Source organism: Heterodontus francisci, chromosome 5 (genome assembly GCF_036365525.1).
Source record: "Heterodontus francisci isolate sHetFra1 chromosome 5, sHetFra1.hap1, whole genome shotgun sequence".
In the NCBI taxonomy this organism is placed as follows: domain Eukaryota; kingdom Metazoa; phylum Chordata; class Chondrichthyes; order Heterodontiformes; family Heterodontidae; genus Heterodontus; species Heterodontus francisci.
Window position 1 is genome coordinate 55,630,330 of NC_090375.1, and position 17,287 is coordinate 55,647,616.

General features: G+C 43.4%; 1 protein-coding gene across 11 annotated transcripts in view; it reads left to right on the forward strand.

Annotated features, from left to right (window-relative positions):
• Positions 1 to 296: 296 nt before the first annotated feature.
• Positions 297 to 17,287, forward strand: part of snap47 (synaptosome associated protein 47) — a 36,277-nt gene continuing 19,286 nt past the window's right edge. The window contains exons 1-3 of one of the 11 annotated variants that reach the window (XM_068031467.1): positions 297 to 1,240; positions 1,596 to 1,665; positions 4,080 to 4,634. In XM_068031467.1, the coding sequence (XP_067887568.1) occupies positions 4,135 to 4,634 (500 nt within the window). In that variant the 5' untranslated portion in view covers positions 297 to 1,240; positions 1,596 to 1,665; positions 4,080 to 4,134. Of the gene's footprint in view, positions 1,241 to 1,595; positions 1,666 to 3,724; positions 4,635 to 17,287 lie in introns of all 11 variants that reach the window. The other 10 variants (XM_068031464.1, XM_068031473.1, XM_068031468.1 and 7 more) reach the window with 10 other exon arrangements.

The following is a 17,287-nucleotide window of genomic DNA, read 5'->3' on the forward strand; positions in this document are numbered from 1 at the left end:
GAGGGGCGGAGTTAGTGGGAGATTGACAGGAGCTGAGAGAGGGGCGGAGTCAGTGGAAGATTGACAGGAGCTGGGAGAGGGGCGGAGTCAGTGGGAGATTGACAGGAGCTGGGAGAGGGGCGGAGTCAGTGGAAGATTGACAGGAGCTGGGAGAGGAGCGGAGTTAGTGGGAGATTGACAGGAGCTGGGAGAGGGGCGGAGTCAGTGGAAGATTGACAGGAGCTGGGAGAGGAGCGGAGTTAGTGGGAGATTGACAGGAGCTGGGAGAGGGGCGGAGTCAGGGGGAGATTGACAGGAGCTGGGAGAGAGTGAGAGGATCCGCAAAACAGGCGGTCTCTGTGTGAGTGACAGCAGCGGCGAGCCTGAGGAAGACTGGCAGGGGGCGGAGCCAGGCTAGGAGAGAAACCCTGGGTTGATAGGGACTAAAAGTCGGAAACTGTTCGCTTGCAGGCCTGAGACATCGAGGTAACGGAGTGAGTACTGTAGGTCGGCAGAGAGGCCCTGGACTCTGGTCCGCAGTGAGGGAGCGGAAGAGGACCCAAGGAGGAGGGAAATCCTGGGGAGACAGGCTGCTAGCTCCTACAGGGAGAGAATCTTACAGGAGTAAGGGAAATATCTTGATAAATCCCGCAGGAAAGAAATATCCTAGGATAAATCTTGCAGGAGGGAGAACATCCCGGGATAAATAATGATTGCAGGAAAGAGAATGTGCTGCATTTGAGGGAGTAGAGAACATCCAGAGACAAATTCTGCAGTGACTGAGGGAAGCACCTTGGAGCGAAGGTTTCAGACTTACAGGCTGAAGAGAACAAAATGGAATAGACTGACAGAAAAATAGACATAGGGAGAAGTACTAGGGTACAGGGAAGAAAAGCAGGGATAATAAAAGCAAAATACTGCAGATGCTGGAAATCTGAAATAAAACAAGAAATGCTGAAAATACTCAGCAGGTCTGGCAGCATCTGTGGAGAGAGGAGCAGAGTTAACGTTTCAGGTCAGTGACCTATCAGAAAAGCAGGGAAACTGGTGGCGGAAGTGCACAGGAACGAGAGCAAATAATGAGGGCAACACAGCGTAACCACTTAAAAAATGCAGGATAATAGAGGGAAAAACAAAAACATAGAGCCAAAAATATACAAATGAGCACAAGGGATGCACAATGTGCAAGGAAGTACAGAAAGGACAGTGAGTTGGAAATACAACACAGTTTAGGCAAAAGGAGGTAAAGAGACCCACACAGGTAAGCAGACTGAAAATTTGAAGGAGTATGTGAAAAAGTGTGTTGCAGACTGACAGAAGTTCCAAAGAGAATAAGGGATATCAACCACGACAATGTATGTGTAGAAATGTATACTGTAAGGAATAGATTGTCAACCTGATAAATTATTGATAAATAAGCGAACATGCACAATGAAGGGTAACCACACCAGTGTAATTGCCAGGCAACTACAGACATAGGGTACAAATGTGAGAAAATGTATTTAGACTAGAAAACTAATGTAATATTCTGCATGACCAAAAAGAGGAGGGGAACCAAGTATATATTGGGCTAAATCTATGCTAACTGATTTCTGGTACTTTGATTGCATTGAAAGATCCTGACTTTTGGGAATGGACTGGAATAGAGAGGGAAAGCTGTACTGGGAGCTACATGAAATGTCACTGGTGAGGAGGATTGTTAAGTGAGATGAATGCTCTGTAGATCTCACTCTTGATGTTTATATATTTATGCCACTGATATGCCATATTAGCTGATATTGTCAATGGTGTTCTCTCTTCAGATGTTGTCCCTCTCTCCTTCAAATCTGCCATCATCAGCTCTCTCCTCAAAAAAAACCCTTGACTCTACAGTCCTTGCAAACTTCCATCTTCAAATTTTCATTCCTCTTCAAAATCCTGAAACGTGTTGCCACCTCCCAAATCTGTGCCCATCTTTCCCCTAACTCCAGGTTTGAATCCCTCCAGTCAGGTTTCCACCCCTGCCATAGTACTGAAATGGCTATTATTGAAGTCACAAATGACATCCTAGTTGACTGACAAAGGTAAACTATCCCTCCTCATCCTTCTCAACCTGTCTGCAGCCTCTCCACTGTCATCCACCTGGGTGGTACTGCTCTCACCTGGTTCCATTCTTATCGATCTAATCAAAAGAACATAAAAAATAGGAGCTGGAGTAGGCCATTTGGCCTTTTGAGCCTGCTATGCTATTCAACAAGATCATGGCTGATCTTCTACCTCAAATTCACCTTTCTAATCAGAACATCACCTGCTTCTGTTCCTGCTCTTGCACTGTTGTCTCCCAAGGATCTGTCTTGGCTTCCTCTTATTGCTCCTTGGCAACATCATCTGAAAACAGTTGGTTTTCATGTGTACACTGACAATACCCAGCTCTACCTCACCACCGCCTCTCTCAACTCCTCCACTGACACTAAATTATCATACCACTTGTCTGACATTCAGTACTGGATGAGCAGAAGTTTCCACCAACTAAATATTGGGAATACTGAAGCAATTGTTTTCAGTCCCCGCTACAAACTCTGTTCCCTAGCTACCAGCTCCCACCCTGGCAGCTGTCTGAGGCTGAACCAGACTGTTCGCAACCTTCATGTCCATTTTGACCCAGAGATAAGCTTCCAATCATCTCTGCCTTTACTAAGACTGCCTATTTCCACCTCCATGCCCGACTCCAACCCTGACTTAGCTCATCTGCTGCTTGAAAGCCTTATCCCTGCCTTTGTTACCTCTAGACTATTCCAATGTACTCTTGGCTGGCCTCCCACATTCTATCTTTTGTAAATTTGAGGTTATCCAAAACTCTGTTGCCTGTGTCTTAACTCGCACCAAGTTCTGTTCACCCATTACCTTTGTGCTTGCTGACCAACATTGGCTTTCAGTTAAGCAATGTTTCGATTTTAAAATTCTCATCCTTATTTTAAAATCCCTCTATAGCCTCACCTCTCCCTAACACTGTAATCTTCTCCAGCCCCATAACCTTCACAGATAGCTCTGCTCCTCTAAATTCTTGATCCCTGATTTTAATTGCTCAGCTGTTGATGGCTGTGCCTTCAGCTGCTGAGGCCCTAAGTTCTAGAATTCCCTCCCTAAACTTCTCTGCTTCTCTTTCCTCTTCTAAAATGCCTCTTAAAAGATGCTTCCTTAAAACCTACCTCCAAGCTTTTGGCCATCTGCCCTAACATTGCCTTATGCGCTCAGTGTCAAATGTTGTTTTATCTAGCACCTTTTATAACTTTATAGAAGTGCAAATAAGACTCAAGTTGACAGCCAAAGAAGGAGCTATTATCAAGGGCAGTTAGAAGTTTGGTCAGAGGTTGGTGTTAAAGAGAATTTTAAGAGTTGAGAGTGAATAAGAGATGTTTATGGAAGTAATTCCTCTCTCAGGGCATAGCTTTCAATGATGGGATGAAGGGAGTGGGAGATGCACAAGAGGCCAGAATTGGAGGAATGCAGGGTTATTGGAGGGTTGTTGAGCTAGAGGAAATTAGAGATAGGGACTGCTGAGGTCATGAAAGAACATTGAAATTATTGGGAAAGGTTTTTGAAGTGAAGAGTATAAATAGCTTTGAGACAATTTTTAAATGTGTTTTCATGGAGAGGGATTGAGAGACATGGTAAGAAGGCAAAGTGAATCTGTCAAAATGGGGCAAAGTTGTTGTGTTAGTCTTTTGCTGTTTCTGAAAATTTTTAATATGTAATTGTTTTTCAGTCTGTTGTGACTCCCTGCCAGAAAGAGATCGCTCCGGTTGGTATATGGGGTAGATTTGTCTTGTGTGCCTCTTTGAGCTGAGCTGACAAACTACCTGATTCCAATGTAATTACATTTCATCACGACTTACATCTTTAATGGACTGCTTTCTCACTGCAGAAAAATTCCTCAGACACCAGAAATTCTGATCAAAACATTTATTTTTAAGGCAGAACTTCTGTAATTTTTTATCAAGTCCTTGTAAAAGGGCCCTGATATTAAGGCTTCACCTTTTAAACTGATCTATGGATTCTTCTGCTGAGCATTAACTAAATCTCCCCCTCCACTCCCCTCCACTCCCCCAATCCATCCCTAGATTTTCTTATATTTATTGACAAACAGCCCTCCTGGGAGAGACGGGTGCTGCTGTGATGAATAAAGACTTGTGCATCCATTCCTGGCCTGGTTCTTACTATCTAGACAGTGAGAAACGATGGGTTTATGGCAAACTGTCGCTCACGCCATGCCAGTTGGCATTCACCTCCAACAAAGAGGGGCTCACGCTGATTAGTTTTAAGCTCTCTGCCATCACCGGCATCAAGAAGGAGGCGTCTAGCTTCATATTCAGCTCACTTACCGTGCTGGTAGGTGGCAACGAGAAGCACTGGTTCAGCTCACTGCAACCCAATCGGACAGTGGTGTTTAACGTCATCGAGCACTTCTGGAAAGGGCAGTTGCTATCTTCCGAAGGGATGGAGGTAGAGGCTAGCCCCAATCGCACGTCAAAGGGGAGGCAGCTTATCAGCCTGGCCTCCAGTTCTCACCAACGCTTGGAAGACACAGCCAAAGTACTGCACCATCAAGGAGAGCAATTTGACCGTATTATGAAAGGGCTGGACAAGATCGAGTCGGATATGGACGTGGCAAACAGGTATTGGGGCCGTGCGATGTTATTGTAAGAAAATGTGTGAATTTTAAAAGAAACAGGAGGATGCAAGCCCCCAGAAAGGGAAGATAAGGCAGTACAGTTTCCAGTATGATATACACTGAGTCAAAGTGAACAATTCAGTCCCACATGCTACTGTACAGGGTAAGTGTCTCTACAACCTGTACAACACACATTGGGGTAAGGCAAACAATTCACACCTCCAATCTCTTCCTTATGTGTCTGTCCAAGAATAAAATCTTCCCCAAGTCACTTCCGACTGCACTTTCAACTGCCAACTATCTAACATTTAATCGTCCATTTTCACAGATACTTCTGTAGCTGTCAGTCTGCTCAGCCATTCCTTTACCTTTACCTTTGATGCCCTTTGTCCTAGTAAAACCATTACATTTTCCCAACCTGGTCATTCCCCAAGTATTGCCTTCATTTAACTCCCTCATGCAAAAGTCTGTACCCTTGAACTTATCTGCCACATATTCATTTGTTGCTAGATCTGACTGGACCACACCAAACACTTTCGGGCCTCTCCCTCCTTTGCCAAAACTGCTTGCTATTCCAGCAAAGATAACCCCATCAGCTTCTTTTCTCATATGAACAATAACACACAGGAAAAGACCTACTGATCCATCCAGCCTGTGTCTCACAATTGTGATGCTTTGTGCATTGCAATACATACGCTCCCCACCCCAACTGGAAGCCATGTAATCTTCTGGGTGGTTTGGCGGGGTGGGCAGGTAAAAACCAAATTAATAATCCAGCTCAATTAGTGGAAATAAGCTGGAAAATGCATTTCTGACCCCACCTTAGGGGCTAAAAACTAGTGCAGGAGATCTCTTTGGCCTTGATTCACGTTACCAGATACATAGCTACTGTGCAAGGTAATCTCCATCCCGACTAGAATTGGCTTCCCCGCCCCCCACCATGTCATTTGCAACTGCCAACTATCTAGCTTTTATGGTCCAACTCTTACATGAAGAAATGCAGTGAATCAGCATGTAGCATATGCGCCTGCACACTGTTCCACAGATCCACTAATCTTTGGGAACGAAAATAACTTCCCAAGTTTTTTTTCAGATTTGCTTTTGTTCCTAACATCTAACCTAATTCAGACCTTGCAGAACTTAAGATTGTGACTCCTGGTTCTCCCTCTTCACTACATCTCCTTATCTCTGTAACCTGCAGCCCTGACCTTGTGAATCCCCCAGTCCCTTTGCTTCACCATGGCCACCCATACCTTCAGCTATTTTGGCCATACACTCTTGAATTCCTTCTGCAAATATCTACCTTTCCACCTCCCTCTCCCCTTTAAGACCCTTCTTAAAACCAGCCTCTTTGGCCAACCTTTTAGTCACCCTCCTAATATCTCCTTTGGTTCAGTGTCAATCTTTGTCCCATTATGCTTCTGTGAAGCAATTTGGACTATTTTTCTATGTTAACCATGCTGTATAAATATAAGTAGGGTGGCACAGTGGTTAGCACTGCAGCCTCACAGCTCCAGTGACCCGGGTTTGGTTCTGGGTACTGCCTGTGCGGAGTTTGCAAGTTCTCCCTGTGACCGTGTGGGTTTCCTCCCACAGCCAAAGACTTGCAGGTTGATAGGTAAATTGGCCATTGTAAATTGCTCCTAGTGTAAGTAGGTGGTAGGAGAATTGAGGGGATGCGGTAGGGAATGTGGGATTAATGTAGGATTAGTATAGATGGGTGGTTGATGGTCGACAGACTCGGTGGGCCGAAGGGCCTGTTTCAGTGCTGTATCTTTTTATGACTCTATGACTAAGTTGTTGTCTGGTACTGTACAGGACGTGTGTTTTTCTCTGTCAGCTCCTGCACCTGTACAACACACTGGGATTAAAAAGGAACAATTTACTGTACCACTTCTGTGCAGCTTGGTACATGGACAGTGTAGACAATGTTTGCATTGGAATGGAGGAGCTGGTATTTGGAATAGAGCCAGTTGTTAGATGTAAATGTTCAGATTTGCATTCCAGTGCGAGATAAAAGCTTAAGGCGTAGACTGGACACTTTCACTGGTTGGTTGATTGCAGCCAAAAGAAATTTGCTTTGCCAATGAGCATGATTTTTTTTTTGTTTTTGTTTGCATCTGAACCTATTGGGACAATGGGGTTCTGAATCTGTAACTTCTGCACTAGCAGAGCTGGGTCCACTATAATGGAAACTCCCCAGTGATGGGATGTCACTAGGGAGCCTGCATTAGCAGCTGTGCAAGTTCAAAACAGCCCTGTGTTTGTGCTTTATCATATACTTTTATCTAATATAAAACTTACAATTGAATCAGAAACTTTAGGGACTTTCAAAAGGCTTTTGGATAGGTATATGGATAAAGGAGAATGATGGGGTATAGATTAAATTGTCCTTGACAGAGGACAAAGGATCGGCACAACATTGTGGGCCGAAGGGCCTGTTCTGTGCTGTATGTTCTATATGTTCTATGAATGGAGGCAAAGATTGTGCTTTTTAATTGTAGTTGTTTGACTCTGTTCACTTTGCTTCATTTCATTTAATATTTCATGTTTTTAATAATTTAAATAATTTTCTATTTGCATGAAGTTGCCTCGAGCAGAATTTAATGGTGGGACTTCTAATATTGGGATTATACCACAGTTAAGCACCAGTTCACTCTTCGGGTATGGTTCTACAGAAATTTTCAGCCCTCAGCTACTCCTTGCCAGTGTTAATTCTTGTATGTAACTTTAGATAGTGAATGTCTATAGGCTATTTGACTATAATTGCTGAGCTCAATCCTGTTTAGTCTGACATTAATTATTACTCATTCTCAAGATGTGTACGTCACTGGCAAAGCCATCAATTATTTCCCGTAATAAAAACAGAATGCTGGAAATACTCAGCAGTTCTGGCAGCATCTCTGGAGAGAGAAACAGAGTTAACATTTTAGGTTGGGAAAATCTAGGAATGTATTAAGTTTTAAGTAGGTTAAATGGGGAAGGGTGGAAAAAAAACAAAAGGGAATGTCTATGATAGGGCGGAAAATGGGAGACATTAAATGACAAAAAGTTGGTGGGGCAGAGCCAAAGGGAGTAATAATGGAACAAGTGGAGAGACATAGAATGTGTCCAGAGCAGGTGTGAATGGCAGAATAATGAATAGCTGCAATCCAAAAGCAAAACCTGAGAAAACGAGATTAAGACAGAAACGTTCAAAGGAATCAAAATGGGGGTGGGGGCAGGCGGTGTAGAGATTACGGAAATTATTGAACTCGATTTCCTATCTGTAGTTGCCCTGAGAAGGTGGTGGTGGTGGGCTGTCTTTTTTTCTGCAGTTTAAGATTATTGCTCAGTGACTTCAGAATCAACCATATTGGCGTGGAACTGGAGTCAGGTATAGGCCAGATCAGGTAAGGACTACAGGTTTCCTTCCCTGAAATGCATTAGTGAATCAGTTCTGTTTTTATGACAACTGGACAGCTTCATGGTCACTTTTTCTGATTTTTGTTTCTAGATTGAATTCAAACTCTGAAATTACCATGGTGAGATTTGAACCACATTCTCTGGATTATTAGTCCATACTTCAGAAATACTAGACCAATAACATATACCCCTAAAGCAGTACCATCCATTTGCATTTTCTAGCGGGGGTCTATTGGATAGCAATCAGATGCTGGTATCCTAGCTGTTTTTTTTATTTTTGACAGTAAGGGAATCGCCATGTCCCAGAACCACCTGACTAATATAAGACAGGGATCCAAACAGAGACTTTCTTTATTTGTGCGGGTTGGTATCTTGCAGTGCAGTGTGGTTTTTAACTAGATCCTCTAGGAGCTGTGGAAATTTGGTTTTCTTTTTTGAAAGCATTTCTAAGGTGTAAAAACACAGTTGCAATAATGGTAGATTTGCTGCAGGACTAGGTGTATATCTGCCCACTTGCATGACCTAGTTTTGCACAAGGACAGACTTGTTTGACTCAGTCTGTCACTGTGGTTTACCTGGAGATAGCTGCACTGTGATTGCTTGCTGAAGGGAATTAAGTATTCTTTTCCCTGTGTATATTATATTTTTCCAGAATATATAAAATCTATTAATATCTCTTAGGCTGTTATTCCTGGGCTGAGGAAGCACAAGAATGATTGGGAAGAATGGGTTTGAGGCAAGCTGAGGAACAAATGGCAGGCAAGATACAAATACAGATACAAAGTCTTTCTGAGACTGGGAGACCTATGGGTTAGGGAGAGAGAGCAGGTGATCTGTGGATTGAAGAATAATCTACCAGCGTGATGTGTTTTTCTGGAATTAATTCTCTGGATGTTATCTTGCTTGTTCTTGGGATGAGGGCGATGCTGCTAGATTCAATGCCTGTCAGAAGGTGAGATGAGCCTTCTCCTTGAACCGCTGCAGTCCTTGTGCTGGCAGGCTCCCATGAAGGTGTTAGCCCTGGGTAGCAACGATGAAGGAGCAGTGATATATGTCCATGTCAGAATGGTGTGTGGTTTGGAGGTGATGGCATTGCCATGACATTGCTGCTGTGTCCTCTGGTAGAGGGCTAAGAGGTGCTGTTGAAGTAAGTTTGCACTATAAATAGTACATACTGCAGGAAGCATATGCTCCCAGTGTGGAGGGGTTGGATATTGAGTCTAGTAGCATGTCTGCTAATCAAGCATACTGTACTGTCCCAGATAGTATGAGTGTATTTCACTCTGCATCCATCCATTCTGGGGAATGCTGAGTATTCATCACACTACTGACATGAGCTTGTAGATGGTGGAGAGGCTTTGAGAGATCAGATGTTTAGCCATTGTCATAGAGTACATAGCCTCTGCCATGCACTTGTAGCTTCAGTGTTGATATGACTGGCCCAGTTTAGCTTGTGGTCATTTGCTTTAGGCTGGCATGGGTTTCTTCATTATTGGAGGAGCTTTGAATGGAGAATGGAGTATAGCCACCCTGCAATCACAGTCTTACAGATACAAAGTTTCATGATCGAGATAAATGTGAGGAATCTTCGATCAGTCGGGATTTATATAATGGAAGGGAATCAGAAGGGGTTTGCTTGTGCTTCAGTCAGAGTGCTTTGCTCATCTGTATTTGATTACTTGTTCTATTTTTATTTTTAGTGGGGGGCAAATATTTCACTTTAATGGTCACTGAATGCAACTTGCCTGACTAAAATGTTTTTTTTTGTGTAGCTAGTTCTGTGCCAATTAAAGGAAAGGTAGGAGGGAAGCGGTTGCTGTATAAACTTTTACCCTGTCCAGTGTACATTAGAGGGTATGCAAGCTGACAGCTTACATGTCTGTAGCACTCCTCACAGTACAGAAATATGTCTGACCACGTCATGGGGTAGAAGAAAAAAAGTGGACACCAAGCAGGTGGGGGAAGGTGAAGGGATAGACAGTGCAGCCAAAAAGAATGGATTTCAGGAGGTTTTTTGAAAGGAGGAGGGAGTTCCAGAGAAAGGGGAATGAAAGAGAAAACACCACTGATGGAGCACAGGAATCATAGAAAGTTTATGGCGCAGAAAGAGGCCACTTAGCCCATCATGTCTGTGCTGGCCGAAAAACAATCCACCCATTCTAATCCCACTTTCCAGCATTTGGACAATAGTCCTGCAGATTACAGCACTTGAGGTGCATATCCAGACTCCTTTTGAATGAGTTGAGGGTTTCTGCCTCAACTACGCTTTCAGACAGTGAGTTCCAGACCCCCACCACCCTCTGGGTGAAAAAGATTTTCCTCATCTCCCCTCTAATCTTTCTACCAATTACTTTAAATCTATGCCCCCTAGTCACTGACCTCTCTGCTAAGGTGAATAGACCCTTCACCTCTACTCTATCCAGGCCCCTCAAAATTTTGTACGTTTCAATCAGATCGCCCCTCAGTCTTCTCTGTTCCAGGGAGAACAACCCCAGCCTATCCAGTCTTTCCTCATAGCTGCATTTTTCCAATCCCAGCAACATCCTTGTAAATCTCCTCTGTGCTCTCTCTAGTGCAATTACATCCTTTCTGTAATGAGGTGAGCAGAACTGCACACAGTACTCAAGTTGTGGCCAAACCAATGAGTTATACAGTTCCAGCATAACTTTCCTGCTCTTGTATTCTATACCTCGGCTAATAGAGGAAAGGATTCCAAATGCCTTATCGACCTGTCCTGCTACCTTCAGGGATCTGTGAACATTCACTCCAAGGTTCCTCACTTCCTCTACACTTCTCAGTTTTTTCCCATTAATCATGTATTCCTTTGCCTTGTTTGACCTCCCCAAATGCATCATCTCACACTTCTCCAGGTTGAATTCCATTTGCCATTTTTCTGCCCATCTGACCAGACCATCAATACCTTCCTGCAGCTATCCTCCTCGCTACCAACCACATGACCAATCTTTGTGTCGTCTGCAAACTTCTTGATCATGCCCCCTACATTTACGTCCAACTCGTTAATATATGCGACAAAAAAGCAGGGGACCCAGTACTGAGCTCTGCGGAATGCCACTGGAAACAGTCCTCCAGTCACAAAAACACCCGTCAACAAGTTGCAACCTTGCTACATTTCCCTGGATCCCATGGGATTTTTTTTTAACCAGTTTGCCATTTGGAACCTTGTCAAAAGCCTTGCTAAAATCCATGTAGACCACATGTAGACCACATCAACTGCACTACCCTCATCTATCTTCCTTGTTACTACTGCTAAAAATTCGATCAAGTTGGTCAGGCAAGGTCTTCCCTTACCAAATCCATGCTTCTTTCTTTTTTTTCTTTTGGGCCTCCTTATCTCGAGAGACAATGGCTATGCGCCTGGAGGTGGTCAGTGGTTTGTGAAGCAGCGCCTGGAGTGGCTATAAAGGCCAACTCTGGAGTGACAGACTCTTCCACAGGTGCTGCAGAGAAATTTGTTTGTCGGGGCTGTTGCACAGTTGGCTCTCCCCTTGCGCCTCTGTCTTTTTTCCTGCCAACTACTAAGTCTCTTCGACTCGCCACAATTTAGCCCAAATCCATGCTATCGTTGATTAATCTGTACCTTTCTAAGTGACATTTATCCTGTCTCTCAGAATTGATTCCAATAATTTGCCCACTACTGAGGTTAGACTGACTGGCCTGAAATTATTCGGTCTATCCCTGGGACTGGAGTAGACATATAAATACCATGGCTACAAGAGCAGGTCAGAGGCTAGGAATCCTGAGGCGAGTAACTCACCTCCTGACTCCCCAAAGCCTGTCCACCATCTACAAAACACAAGTCAGGAGTGTGATGGAATACTCTCCACTTGCCTGGATGGGTGCAGCTCCAACAACACTCAAGAAGCTCAACACCATCCAGGACAAAGCAGCCCGCTTGATTGGCACCCCATCTACAAACATTCACTCCCTCCACCACCGACGCACAGTGGCAGCAGTGTGTACCATCTACAAGATGCACTGCAGCAATGCACCAAGTCTCCTTAGACAGCACCTTCCAAACCCGTTGGGTGGGGTGTACCTACCCCACATGGACTGCAGTGGTTCAAGAAGGCAGCTCACCACCGCCTTCTCAAGGGCAATTAGGGATGGGCAATAAATGCTGGCCTGGCCAGCGACGCCCACATCCCATGAATGAATAAAAAAAAAAATCCCTTGCTCCCTCTTTAAACAGAGGTACAACTTTAGCAATCCTCCAACCTTTCGGCACCACACCTGTATCTAGTGAGGACTGAAAAATGATAGTCAGACCTTCTGCTATTTCCTCTCTGGCATCTTTTAACAGCCTGGGGTACATTTCATCCGGCCCTGGTGATTTATCAACTTTCAAGGATGCTAATATCAGTAATACCTCCTCTCTCCCTATGTTTATCACATCCAATACTTCACACCCCTCCTCAACTACAATATCTGCGTCGTCCTCTTCTTTTGTGAAGACAGACACGAAGTATTCATTAAGAAGAACATCAATATCTTCCGTTCCTACACATAGGTTACCTTTTTGGTCTTTTATGGGCCCTACTCTTTCCTTAGTTATCCTCTTACTCTTAATGTATTGATAAAACATCTTTGAGTTCACCTTGATTTTGCTCGCCAATATTCTTTCATGCCCTCTCTTAGCTTTCCTAATTTCCTTTTTAATTTCACCCCCTCCACTCTCTATATATTCCTCTCGGCTTTCTGTAGTATTGAGTTGTCGGTGTCAGACATAAGGTTTCCTTTTCTGCCTCATCTTACCCTGTAAGCTCCTTGACATCCATGGGGCTCTAGATTTGGCTGTCCCACCCTTTTTCTTTGTGGAAACATGTTTACTCTCAACCCCTTGAATCTCCCTTTTGAATGCCTCCCACTGCTCTGACACTGATTTACCTTCAAGTAGCTGTTTCCAGTCCACATTCGCTAAATCACTCCTCAGCTTAGTAAAATTGACCTTACCCTAGTCTCTAACTCCTGTTCTATCCTTGTCCTTTTCCATAATTATGTTAAAACTGACTGAATTGTGATCACTACCACCAAAGTGGTCTCTCACTGCCACTCCTTCCACCGGCCCATCTTCATTTTCTAACATTAAGTCTAAAACTACACCCTCTCTTGTTGGACTTGCTACATACTGCCCAAAAAAGTTCTCCTGAATGCACCTCAAGAATTCTGCTCCTTCAATTCCTATCACAGTAAAACTATCCCTGTTAATATTGGGGTAGTTAAAATCTCCTACTATTTCTGCCCAATTGTTCTTGCACGATACGAGGGTACGGTAGTATAGTGGTTATGTTACTGGACCAGTAATCCAGAGGCCAAGAGTTCAAATTCCACCATGGCTGGCCTATATACGATTCTAGACCCACAGCAATATAGTTGGCTGTTAACTGCCCTCTGTAGTGGTCTAGTAAGCCATTCAGTCAGGTCAACCAGGGATTTCCAGCAGTGGGTGCATCCTAAGAATGATCATTTAAACAGGGTTGAAGGAGCAGAGAGCAACTGCAGGGCCATGCACTGAAGGAGTTCAGACAAAGCCAATATTAAAGTCAGGATGATGATCTTGTCACTGCAGCGGATAACGGGAGGAGGGGGTAGGGTCGGAATGGAAACCTACAATAGCAGGGTACAAGGAGCTTGAAAAATAGAATCATAGAATGGTTAAAGCATAAAAGAAGTCCGTTCAGCCTGTCCTGTCTGTGCCAGCTGTCTGCAAGAGCAGCTCACCTGGTCCTACTCCCATGCTTTTTCCCCATAGCCCTGAAACTTTTTCTGTTCAGATAATTCTCGCATTCCCTTTTGAAAACCACAATTGAATCGGCCTCCATTACGCACTCAGGCAGTGCATTGCAGATCCTAACCACTTGCTGCATAAAATTTTTTTTCCTCATGTTGCTGTTTCTTTCGCCAATCTCCTTAAATCTGTGTCCATCAAACAGGAACAGCTTCTCCCTATGTATTCTGTCCAAACTCCTCATTTTGAACACCTTCATAAAATCTCCTCAATCTTCTCCAAGGACAACAGCCCCAGTTCTCCAACCTATCCACGTAACTGATGTTTCTCATCCCTGGAAACATTCTCCATGAATCTTTACTGCAGTCTCTAATGCCTTCACATCCTTCCTAAATGTGGAGCCCAGAACTGGACACAATACTCCATTTGAGGCCGAACCAGTGCTTTATACAGGTTTATCATAACTTCAACCATTTCAACGCTGCCCCCTGCTCTCATGCCAACATTTGTGTCTTTGGCCTACTCTAGTGTTCCAGTGAACATCAACGCCATCTTGAGGAGCAGCACCTGATCTTTTGATTAGGCACCCTACAGCCTTGCAGACTGAACATTGAGTTCAATAACTTCAGAGCATGACTGACCTTTTTTTAATATTTTATTTTTTAACCATGTGCCTGCTTTTCATGTTGTCAGAGCTGCTCATTATTCCGCTATTAACTGTCTCTCTCGACAAATGCTTTGTCTTTCACCACAAGCATTAACATACGCTTTGCCTTTGTCCCAGGACAGCTTTGTTATTTAATCCCTCCTGTCCTATCAAACACCTCCCCCTTTGTTCTCTCCCCTACCCCACTCCCCTTCTCTTGCTTAAAACCTAATTATTTTCTGAGCTTTGCCAGTTCTGATGAAAGGTCACAGACCTGAAACGTTAACTTTGCTTTTCTTTCCACAGATGCTGCCAGACCTGTTGAGTATTTCCAGCATTTGGTTTTTGTTTCAGATTTCCAGCATCTGCAGTATTTTGCTTTTATTTATCATAACTTCCTTGCTTTTGTACCCTCTGCCGCTATTTATAAAGCCCAGGATCTCATGTTCTTTATTAACTGCTTTTTCAACTTGCCTGCTACCTTCAATGATTTGTGCGCAATTACTCCATGTACCTCTGTTCCTGCACCCACTTTAGAATTGCATCGTTTATTTTATATTGCCTCTCCTCGTTCTTCCTACCAAAATGAATCACTTCATGCTTCTCTGCATTAAATTTTATCTGTCACTTGTCTGCCCATTCCACCAGCCTATGTCCTTTTGGTCCTAACACCAACCCCTGGGGAAACCCCACTATATACCTTCCTGCAGTCTGAAAAACAATTATTCACCACTACTCTCTGTTTCCTATCATTCAGCCAATTTCATATCCATGCTGCTACTGTCCCTTTTATTCCATGGGCTGTAACTTTGCTGAGAGCCTGTTATGTGGCACTTTATCAAATGCCTTTTGGAAGTTGGTGTACACCACATCAACTGCATTACCCTCATCAACCCCCTCTGTTACCTCATCGAAAAACTTAAGCAAGTTAGTTAAACACTAATTAGCCCTTAACAAGTCGGTGCTGGCTTTCCATAATTAATCCACATTGGTCCAAGTGACTGTTAATTATGTTCCGAAGTATCATTCCTAATTAATTTTTTCCCCAGTTATCATTTCTTAAGTTAATTTTGTCCTGAATTATCATTTCTAGAGTGCAAAAATTGTAGGTTGAGATTTTTTTTAAATGGACATTGAGGATGATTTTATGCAGAGAGCATTTCTTCCAACATTTCCTTTCTTGTGTAACCTGAAGATGCTCATCCTGCTGCATTCTGTTATGATTTCAGTTTAGTGTAGTTGTGTTTTGTGCCTAGAAATGTGAGATTCAGTTTTGTCCCTCAACCTTGAGATTTAGTCTAATTTTACTTGCGTTTTCAAAGTAAATCCATTTGTAATTTTACTTTAATATTTATTCCCCAATAGTCAAAAATTAGGTTTTGTTTTTCATATTTTTATTCAGTGTACGGAAGTGTAATGGTTATGCTACTGGACTATTAATCCAGACAACATGTGTTCAAATCCCAGCATAGCAGTTTGACAATTTGAATACAGTTCTTAAAAATCTGGAAATAAAAAACTGGTATCAATAAAGATGACCCCGAGAAATCCAACTGGTTCACCAATGTCCTGTGAACCTTGCTGTCCTTACCCAAGCTGCACTACATGTGACTCCGGTCCCACACCAATGTGTTTGACTGTGAAGTGACTGAAGCTGCATCAAACTGCAACAAAGAATGCACCTCGCCACCATCTTCTCAGGGTATTTAGGGATGGGAAATAAATGATGGCTTTGCCAGATATACCCAGATCTTGCGAATGAATAATAACTAATATCTGACTGGTTGTAAGGGCAGCACAGTGGCACGGTGGTTAGCACTGCAGCCTCACAGCTCCAGCAACCTGGGTTCGATTCTGGGTACTGCCTGTGCAGAGTTTGCAAGGTCTCCCTGTGACTGCGTGGGTTTCTGCTGGGTGCTCCAGTTTCCTCCCACAGCTAAAGACTTGCAGGTTGATAGGTAAATTGGCCATTGTAAATTGCCCCGAGTGTAGGTAGGTGGTAGGAGAATTGAGGGAAGGTGGGGATGTGGTAGGGAATATGGGATTAATGTCGGATTAGTATAAATGGGTGGTTGATGGTCATCACAGACTTGGTGGGCTGAATGGCCTGTTATGACTGTATGACACAATTGTGCCTAAATGTGAGTCCAGTCGCACATCATTGTACCCGTTTCTCAACTTCCCTCTGAAATGCCGAGGTACAAAGAATAACAGCATTGTGGAGACACCTTCACCTTATGGACTGCAACAGTTTAAGAAGAGGGCTCACCACCTTCTCTGGGCAACTAAGGATGGGTAATAAATGCCAGCCTTGCCAGTGATGCCCACATCCCAAGAATGATTTAATAAAAAAACATCTTCAGGTTCCTGCCAGTGTAAATTTTATTTTTTTTTTCTTTCGGGATGTGGACGACACTGTCAAGTCAGCAATTATTATCCACCCCTGATTACCCTGTGAGAATTAAGGGAGTTAACCATGTAATGTGGGACTGGGAGCCACATGCAGGCCCAGGTAGGTATTGCAGGTTTGCTTTCCAGAAGGATTTTCGTGATCCATTTGGGTTTTAAAACAAGCTGACAGCTTCCCAAAGTTTCCTTTTGGTACAAACCCACAGATTTACTGAATTCAATTTCCGAACTTGCCATTGTGGCCTTCCAACTCATGACCTCTTGTTGCCAGTACCATAACTGCTAGATTAAAATTAATTGGTTAATACATGCCCTAAGATATTGCTGTCAGGACTTTGTTACATCTTTGTATCTAGGATGGAGGATCAGAAGAACCACCCTTAATTTCTAATGTTATTGAATGTTTAAGTCAAGTTATTGAATACCGCTTCAGGCATTCTCTGAAGATTGA